This window comes from Triticum dicoccoides, chromosome 4A, assembly GCF_002162155.2.
Source record: "Triticum dicoccoides isolate Atlit2015 ecotype Zavitan chromosome 4A, WEW_v2.0, whole genome shotgun sequence".
NCBI classification, from domain to species: Eukaryota; Viridiplantae; Streptophyta; class Magnoliopsida; order Poales; family Poaceae; genus Triticum; species Triticum dicoccoides.
The window spans coordinates 643,834,212-643,844,111 of record NC_041386.1 but is presented as its reverse complement, the minus strand read 5'-3'; the positions used below and the strand labels follow the sequence as shown (position 1 = coordinate 643,844,111).

The following is a 9,900-nucleotide window of genomic DNA, read 5'->3' as shown; positions in this document are numbered from 1 at the left end:
ATGTCGTTGTTTCGGGTCGATCGTAACAAACTCTATTTTCTTCTTAATTAATAGATGAGGCAAATCTTTTGCCTTCATTTAGAAGGAAAAAAAAATGCCTGCTTTGCCGAAGTTCTACCAGCCACTTTCATTCGTGTCTTCTACCTCAATATGGAAGAAGCCTGGTCCACTGTTAGCACTACCCTTGTACTGGGCAGTGGGCATTGGCTTATACCATGTTTGGCAAACATCCATATGGTGGCAAGGGGTTTTACAAATGAAGCAGACTTTAGGAAGTTGGCACATGCCAATAAAGTGGCCCGGTTGGCCACAATTGAAGCAGATGGCACCAATGAATTTAGGACCCACATTACTAGCAGCAGCATCCACCTGATCAATCTGTTTTCCAACTTGAGTACTACCAGAACTATTATCTTACACAGCAGCAGCAGCAGACTTCTGTTGTGAGTTCTTGCTAGACCAACACATCCATTTTTTAGTCGTGCAGTGAACAAAACAAACTATGCAAGTGGATGTAAAAGTAAACTATGCAAGTATGGCACGATTACAGACCACGTTGATTCATCATTCTGAAACACCAAAACTGAAATCAGATTACAATATAGGAGTAATTTCTTAGTTCAACGAGAACCTACCGTATCTGCAACTCCAAGTTGAGAAATCTGAAAACGCAGGCTACTTGGTCTGCCACCCGTACCTTACCGGCCGTCTGCTTTAGCGACAAGAGAAGATGACAACACTGATTTTTCTGAGATACACAAGACACAAACGGGTTACAAGACAAGCCTATCGATTTTACATGAGTAATAATCTCCATTATTGAAGAAGAAAAGGGTTTCGCTATGGTCCTCGCAAGGCAGGCACTAGTGTCATCTTTTAGTTTCTTGCTTGGTTGAATTCAGTAGCTGCTGACGATGAGGAGGCCGATGGCGGTGACGACGATGGTGGACGGCACCCCGAACCGGAGGTGGCTCCAGAAGGACAGGTTGTAGCCGAAGAACTGCGCGCGCCTCGCCTGCTCGCACACGATCAGGTTCGCCGCCGACCCCAGCAGCGTCAGGTTCCCGGCCACCGTGCTCACGTACGCCAGTATCAGCCATGCCTTCCTCTCCGACGCCGGCGAGATCGCCGCGGCCGACGCGGCCACCCTCGTCCCCAGCAGCAGAACTGAATGAAACACCAAAGTTCACAAGTATGTATTGTTCAGAGCACTGCATGCGGTTTGCAATTGCCAGGACTGAACCAAAGTTCAGAAGTACTTATATTGGTTACCTGTGGGAACATTTGATGCGACGTTTGAGAGGATGAGGATGACGAGGCCGAGGAGCGCGACGCCTCTGGCGCTGTCGATCCGCGAGTAGGGCTCCACCAGCTCCCACATGGTGTTGGGTATGCCGGTCTTGTTGAACCCGTCCACGGTGATGAACATCCCGCAGAAGAAGATGAGCAGCGAGTAGGACACCTGCCAATGCCATGGTGATCGATCATTGTTCATTCATGCTAGATCAGCCACGAGTAGTAGGCCATGCTCATGGTTCATGGTGGGTTACCTTCTCGAGGCAGGCCTGTGCGTCGGTGAAATCGAGCGCGAGGAGGACGAGAGCGGCGGTGATGGCGGTCCAGGACATGTTGAGGCCCATGAGGAGGGCGATGAGCATGCCGAGGGTGATGAGGTACACGGCCGTCTTCCACACCAGCACCTTCCACCTCTTCTCCACCACCTCGGGAAGCTCCCCCTTGTCCTTGTCGCCGTTGGCGGCGGCCTCGTCGTCCGTGGGCGACGACGGCGGCGCGTCCTCGATGATGACGCTCCTCTGCTGGCTGGCGGTCCTGGTGAACTTCCTGGAGGAGGCGCCGTCGAGGACGGGGACGGTGGAGACCTCCACCATCTCGTGCGACATGCTGGAGGAGCGGAGGGACCTGATGGAGAACTGCATGTCGGCGTCGGCGGCGGCGTTGGAGTTGGAGTTGACGCTCCTGCTGCGCAGGTCGCCGTTGACGCTGGCGCTCCGGATGATGGGCTCGCTGACGCAGTCGAAGTCGTCCGGGTTGAGCGAGGAGACGTGCGACATCCTGGCGGGCGTGAAGCGGTGCGAGGTGACCTCGTCGTCGCCGACGAGCTCGGGCCCCGTGGAGACGACGCCGCCGCGCTCCTGGTCGGCCGGCTCGACGGCGAGGTACCGCCAGAAGTAGCAGAGGAGGATGGCGGCGTTGGTGAGCACGCCGACGATCATGGCCGGGAAGACGCCGAGGAGGAACTGGCCGAAGGAGATGCCGCTCTCGACGGCGATGACGAGGTTCTGCGGGTTGCCGATGGGCGTGGCGGCGGAACCGATGTTGGAGCTGGTGGCGAGGGCGAGGAGAAACGGCTGGGGCGGGAGGTTGTTCTGGCGCGCGACCTTGAGGATGAACTCGGTGAGGACGACGCAGCAGGTGTCGTTGGTGAAGAGCGCGGAGGCGATGGCGGAGACGATGCAGACGCGGAAGAGCAGGTCCTTGGGGCCGCGGCTCTTCCACTGGAGCAGGTTGCCGAGGTACTTGAACATGTCGGCGCGCTCCAGGAAGATGGACACCACCATGGTGCCGAAGAGGAGGCCGATGATGGGGAGGTCGATGGCCGCGTACGCGTCCTCCGGGGAGATCACGCGGAAGAGCACCATGAGCATGGCGCCCAGCAGCGAGCCGGCGGTGCGGCCCACCGGCATGAAGGGCACGCTGGGGAACACCGCCAGCACCCAGAAGATGCCGAACGCCACGCATCCCAGCACCACCTTGGACGTGTGCGCCAGCACCATCTTGGAATGAATTCCACTAGCTAGCTAGCTAGCTACTCTGCACTTGGAACAAGATGAAGAACCTGTCGCAGCTAGACTCAAGAACGGTAGAGCGAACAGCAAGTTATCCCCGGGCGGCCAAGTCAGACTAGGTTAATCGCAGGAGCGATCCAGCTGCTGGAGTCGATCGGCAGCAGCGACGGCAATCTCTCCATGCACGCGCAGCTAAGCTCAAGAATATCCTGCAAAATCCGAGCAACAAAAGAAGAGCTTTAAATCCGGAGGCTAAAGAAGGTATGATCAGTGAGCAGAAAGGAAAGCAAAGATCCTGCTGTGGACGAAACGAGTTTGATTTTGGCCGGGGGAACACAAAAAACGGGCGGATTAGCGAAAACCGGGGACAGGCACAGCGCATATGGGATGGAATGGATAGCAACAATCAATCAAGCAGAAGCAGAAGCAGAGCACCACCGCGCCTACTCACGTTGTGTCCTGCAACAATCCAAGCGAGACAAGATCAACAACCCTACACATCCAAACTAGATCTCGAGCTCTGTTCTAGACATGCTCGGGACCCAAATTCCAAATGGATTGGGACCGTCACGGATCCGTCCGTGAAGTGGTGCCAAGAACACGCACGCACGCACGCACGCACGGGACACGGGATCTTGCGTTCTAGATAGACTGGTTTCCTGAGAGAAATCTATGAAATTGAACTCGGGTTGGGGATCGATTGCTGACCTCGGACCGGAGTAGGGGCGTGGAGGAGGATAGTCCACAGTGCGGTGCTCTCTGCTGCGGCGAGAGCGAGGAGGAGGAGGAGCGGTGGAGAAGTGGAGGCGGTCTGTAAGTGGAGGCGAGAATAAAGCGAGGAGGGGCCGGCTATAAATAAAGGCGAGGGGCCGCGGCCACCACCATGAGAGCGGCGGTCAGCTTTCGTGGATGAGGCGACCCCGGTCGGGCCCCACCGCCGACGACGATGAATGAATTGAGGCTCCTCCTAGGATCACCTTTTTTTTTTTGAGAAACGGATCAGCATTTTGTTATGCACACACCGGGTGGTGCCTCCATGTTTTGAGTCAACCAGCAGCCATGTGCCACGTGTTTCGGTATAGGCTTCGCCCACACCCTTTTTTTAGCTGGTTCAACGGACCACACATTCAGACATAAAAAAAATTGTGTTAAAGAAACTTTTGGATACTAATGTAAAAAACGCTCTTATATTATGGGACGGACGGAGGGGAGTACTAAAAGTGGATTAATTCAGTAGATTGTTTCTTCAGCCATGTTTCTTTACAAATACTAAATCAGTTTTGCTAAAGCATATCTAGATGTGCCATAAGTATTGCACATCTAAGTTATAAGTCATTGATTTTACATTGAGATTCGTGTGGATGTTTTTTTTTACTTTTTTCTTTTCCTCTTCATACTTGATTCACTCACTTAGATGTGCAATAACTAGAGCACATCTGAGTGTGCCCTAGACACACCCATACTAAATTTAGCCTTGTTACTCCAACTGTCGGATGTTCCCAGAAAGAGGGAAATATCTGTTTGATTTGTTTTTCAGATTATATTAAGAGGTTTATTTAACGTGCTCCCTCTTATCTCCTCTTTTCACATGAGAGGTAAAAGTATACCCGGTCCGACTTTTGTTATGTATTTGGTTGATTCCCTGAAAATTGTTGGGTAGATTGTTCCTTTTGACTATGATAGAAAGAGGAAAACTGTAAAACCTACCCGTATCACCACCAAAAAATAGTGCTGTCGGTTTCTTGATGGTCGCACAAGTGGATCTTGTTTTGCTAAGAAAAACGAAGGAAATAAAGAAACTAATTAAGACCACCCCTGACTCGACACGATTCATTTTGAATTTTAGCGTGACAAAGCAAAGTGGACGACGCGTGTGGCACGACAACCACCAAATCACATATTTATAGTGGTAATTTCGGGTTGAAGTTAGCCTCTTGAAAGCAAAAAACCTCGGATGTATTGAAGCATTTATATAAGAGCCATTGAGCCTAAGTTTGTCACGGTGATGCCACGAGGGCAACACAAAAGAATCAACGAACGCGAAACATATAAACTTACTCTGACCTTTGTTATATACCTGGTTGATTCCCTAAAATTTGCAGGATATGTTTGTTCCTTTTGTCAATGCTAGGAAGCGAAAACCTACTCGTATCACCACAAAATAAAAAGTTTTGCCAGTTACTTGAGGGTTGCACAAGAGGTTTTGGTTTTTGTGTGAAAATGAAGGAAATAAAGAAAGTAGACCACCCCTGGCTTGACACGATTCGTTTTTGTCTTTTAGCATGACAAAGCAAAGTCGACGAAGCGTGTGCCACGGTGATCACCAAATGACATATTTATAATGGTAATTTCAGGATGAAGTTGGCCATTTTCAAAGTAAAACCTCGGACAATTTGAAGTATTCATATGTAAAAACTACCGGGACCAAGTTTACCGTGGTGGCACCATGAGGGCAGCACGGAAAAATGAAAGAACACAATGGAGTATAGGAGACGGCTTTGTAAAAAAAAAATAAAAAAAAATAGGTAGTTGAATAACTCAACATGTTTTTTCTCTTTCTAGAATGCATAACTTAACATATTTATACCAAATAAGAATATTCTGTATCTGTATTTCGATTTAGTGATAGAGTCATGTACCCAATTGCACTCCACTGTATATTCAAGAAATGGTCTATAATCTTATTTTTTTGTTATCCATGTTTGTTCTTGTATCATTTCGAAAAACCTAAGGATGGCATGAGGACTACACACGGGTTGCTCAAAGAGGGCGGTCTTAGCAATTCCGCATGTCATCAATCGGGCTAACGCATGTGATTCGCCGGGCAGCCGGGTAGCCAGCCACGAAGGAGCCGTGATCCCTTGCCTTTGGATGGATTTGAATGATGATTAACGTTTGCGCGTGGCGGGCCAGCAGCTGATGCCGCCAGCGATTCCCTGATGCTGATGGCGCCGTTTCTTCGCATCCAAGAAACCCGTTGAGCTTGGGGAGCAGGGAAACCCAACCCGCGTATGTATTGTATGTATGCGCTCACGAAAAGGACGCGAAAACGCGTGCGCTGCTCGCTGATTCGCCATCTCCACCGTCCGTTCTGCTGTTGTTGGTTCGACAATAATCGCGGGAGGCTTCGGTCATGGAGACCACTGCTGCTCGGCGGTCACTGCAGTGCCAGTTCAAAAAGGAAAGGATAGTTTTGAGACTGACTGTGTGCTTGTTGCTGCGTCTCTTGCAAAGGATAGTTTTGACAGGTCAGCGCTATTTGATTTGAAGAAGGAAGCAATGAGTATCTCCAAGATGCTACCTATGGTCAAAATTTCAAAGATTAACCGATCAGCCAATGTAGTGGCTCATCTTATTGCTAAGTATAGTTTTGATAATAGGTCAGACGGTATTCCTGTTAATGATGTTCCGGCCTGTGTGATGAATTTTGTAATGAGTGATTGTAATAACTCTGTTGGTTAATTAATATATGAGGTGGTTTTCAAAAAAAAAAGGAAAGGGGAAGAGAGATGAGATTGGGACGCTACAGTGCTCATGCCATGGGCTGTGGGCTGCTCCAGAGCCCACCATTTCTTGTCTCGTCACGGCCTGCGTCTGCGTGGTCCTCAGATCCATCCACGCGCGCGCGCACACACTGTGTGGGTAGTACAGTAGCACTGCCTCCGATGTGGCTGGCCTGATCCACGTCCACGGAGTGCTGTGCTGAGCTCAGATGTCACGACCTCGTCGCGCTAACCAATTGCATTGCCGACCAATGGCGATCGAGTAATCTGGTGCTAATGCTAGCATCGGAAGAAAGTGCAGCTAACGGACTGCCAAGAGCACAAAGCTTGGCAGTGGGAGAGCTTTTGGCATGGGGGAAGTGATGATGTCCGGGCCCACTGCATGAGAGATTTTTGACAAAAGCGGCACCAAACGTGGGGGACTCCGGTTCCCACAAAATTGTCCAAAAAATATATTTCTCGGTTCCCACCAGCGCTTCCGTGTCCAAGTCTTTGCTCTACTGTCCGTTTGGACACACGTACTGTACGATACAGTAGTTGGTACAGACATTTTTTGGGGGGGGAGAAGTTGCTACAGACATTTTACAGCTGCAGGTTTACGCACTGTCGAAGCAGACTCACAATCTGTGAACCTTTTAAAACACTTCGGCGAAAAAATTAGCCCAAAGAAAATCTGTTTAATCCCAGGATCAGACTCATGAGAAATAAGAAGCTTTTTTTTCCTCAAAAAAAAATAAATAAGAAGCTTTTTGAAACCATTAATTTTTTTTTCTTGATCGAGGTAGGGACTCCAGGCCAAGTTGCTTCGTCCGGGTTCAATTATGGTTGAAATCACCCGTGCATTCATGCATGTTATGCTAAGGGTCCCACCACCCAATAATAATGATTCAAACTAGGTCGGCAGTGAAAACTCTAGACAAGCAATGTCTTATCAGAATATATTCCGACCATCTAGAAACAATGTTTGATGCATAAAATTATCGTGGCGAGCTCCTTTTCAGCAGAAAAGGGGCAAACCAGCCACGTGTCCGCGTCTTCCTTGCCTAATTGCAAGCAAAGAGAGATTCGTATTACTGCAGCTATTATTAGAAAATTATTAAAATTTATTACAGTGTCGTGATTCTTTTTTGGTCTCGCGATATGATTCGTTTCCAAGTCATGTCGCAGCGATTTGCTTTCGATTATAGGAGAACAAATAACAGTAGCGCTCAGAGACAGAGCAAAATCCCCCCCTTTTCTTTTCCTTTTCGCGGGGAGCAAAATCCTTGTGTGTAAATCTGTCTCCGAACTCTGATAAGCAGTCGGGTGCGTGGGCATGACGACATCGCGCGTACGAGCTGGACAATCCACCAACAAATAACATCTCCCGTGCGGCCGTGCGGCCGTGCACACACGTCTTCACGCCGCCGGCCGGCCGGCCGCCGTGGGATCCCTTCCACGCAGCCGTATCCAGCCGTCCGATTACCGAGGCAGAAGGAAAAGGAAACTCGACTTTTGCACCCGTGTGTTGTGTGTGGCAGGACAAGATCACGCTGGATCTTTCCTCGCCGTCGCTTTGCGCCGGAAAGCCAACCGCTCGCCGTAAAAGTGCCAAGCTGCTGCAGAGAACATGCCAAGCGAGCTGAAAGAAAAGTCTAGCATATTATTTTGTCAATTTCGTTCGGGGATTGGCGTCTGCCTGTCAAGCTGTCGCGCTTCCGGGCTGGACGGGTGGCCGACGCCATCCGTTTTTTTAAACCCCGCGGATTAAGCGCGAAACGGACAACTACCAACGTCTCGTGTTTCACACGAATTTTGGTTGTTTTGTTTCGGTGGTGCAAGATACAGCCACGTCGACGGTCCACCCTGCTGTTTTGCAGAGGAAGTACGGCATTCCTGTGGGTTCGCCAGCAAAAGGAATCAACCTACGTCCCCACCTAAATAAAAAAAAGGATACTTAAGATCTCGTGGTTTTGGTTTACAATATAATAAAGAGTCGAAGACCGGTCTCACTCCCGATGGATAGCTGATTATGTTTATGCTTGTCGTGCCATGTATTTCTTGCTGATTATGTACCTACTTATTATTTCTTTTTTTCAGAAAAGTATACTTTACGTCTCTTAACTTTTGGTGAAGTATAGATTTGGTTCCTCAACTTTAAAACCGGACAACTTAAATCCCCAACTATCAAAACCGGACAAGGTTCGTCCCTGGACTCGGTTTTGACCGGTTTTGGTCTTTACTCACCTCAGTTTTGACCTGTGCTCACTCATATTCCTGTAATCTTTTTATATCCGTGAACTTTTTGAAATTCACATACACTTTTCAACTCCGCGTACTTTTTTCAAGGTCGCGTATTTTTTTTCAAAAATAAACACACGTTTTTCAAATCAGCGAACTGCTCTAAAATTCGCGTACTTTTTTCAAATCCGTGATTTCTTAACATTTATGTACTTTTCAAAAGTACGCAGGTTTTCAAAAGTACGTGGATTTAAAAAAGTACACAAATTTTAAAAAGCATCATGTATTTGAAAAAAGTAAACGAATTTGAAAACATTACGTGGACTTGGAAAATCTAGGCAAATTTGAGTCGGAACGGTCAAAACTAGGGTGGGACGTCACCCAAACCGGTCAAAACCGTGACCAGGATGAATCTTGTCCGGTTTCAGAAGTTAAGGGTGCAAGTTGTTCGGTTTTGAAGTCGAGGGACCAAATCTAGACTCCGCCAAGAATTGAGGGACAAAAAGTATATTTTTCTCTCTTTTTTTTGAAACAGCCACGTATTCAGTTTGCTCTTCGTGAGCAGGGTGGGTCAATTCTCAGGTTTTTTTTTTGAGACACAATTCTCAGGTTAGCATACATCCCCTCACGGGCCTACTTTGGGCTGGCCCAGGCCACGCCACAATCCTTCTAGGCCAGCCCACACCAGTCCAGTGGGTATCCACGTTCTTGTTGCCTCGCGGTGCTATATAATGGTCACAGCGAGTATTAGCAGCGTATCGCTCGTCTCGCCGGACAATTATATCAGACCATATAATCACATCACATACAACCCCCGCAAAAAAAGAAAAGATACAACGAAGGAAATAGGGATGCAGCTGGCAGCTGAATGCCTGACGGAATCGATCGACGATCGGTGTCACCAAGACTCGAGCAAAGCAAGCAGCGAAACAAAGAAACCAGATCAGGACGGCGCATGCAGGGAAACTTACGAAATGCCTGGTCGATCGACGACGCCTCACGCGGCCGGTGGCAGCTCGCTCCGGCACGGTGGCTCCTCGACCTCTTGGCCGGGTCGCCTTCCGTCCCAACCCCAAAGATACACCAGAGATTGATCCCCGGCCCGGCAGGATTGCTGCTTCTGCCAAGTCGGTGTGGTCGGGCGGCCGGCCGGGGGCGGTGGAAGATAGATCAGTCCGTGCAATGCGCGCGCGGGCGGGGAGCTCAGCGGCGCTGGGTTCACCTCAGCTGCGTATATACGACTATACGAGGGCGGGCACGGCGGGGACGGCCTGGCCGGATGCTTTGGATGGTGAAGTGAATCAGACGCCGGCCGGCCGGGGAGGTATAAATAAGCGGGGCCGACCGGCGGGACGACGTGGGACTTTGAG

General features: G+C 49.5%; 1 protein-coding gene across 4 annotated transcripts; it reads right to left on the bottom strand.

Moving 5' to 3' along the window:
* Window positions 1–509: 509 nt before the first annotated feature.
* On the bottom strand, window positions 510–9,789 carry LOC119287649 (silicon efflux transporter LSI3-like). 4 transcript variants are annotated; one of them, XM_037567229.1, is made up of 5 exons: window positions 3,516–3,641; window positions 3,259–3,266; window positions 1,551–3,016; window positions 1,273–1,462; window positions 510–1,167 (listed from the first exon to the last, which is right to left on the bottom strand). In XM_037567229.1, exons 3-5 carry the CDS (start codon window positions 2,793–2,795, stop codon window positions 899–901), a joined length of 1,704 nt encoding a protein of 567 aa, XP_037423126.1. In that variant the 5' UTR covers window positions 2,796–3,016; window positions 3,259–3,266; window positions 3,516–3,641; the 3' UTR covers window positions 510–898. The 4 variants fall into 4 exon arrangements, with proteins under 4 accessions (XP_037423126.1, XP_037423127.1, XP_037423123.1 ...); XM_037567230.1 differs by lacking the exons at window positions 3,259–3,266; window positions 3,516–3,641 and adding an exon at window positions 9,502–9,789; XM_037567226.1 differs by having other exon boundaries at window positions 1,551–3,266; window positions 3,516–3,668.
* Window positions 9,790–9,900: the final 111 nt, after the last annotated feature.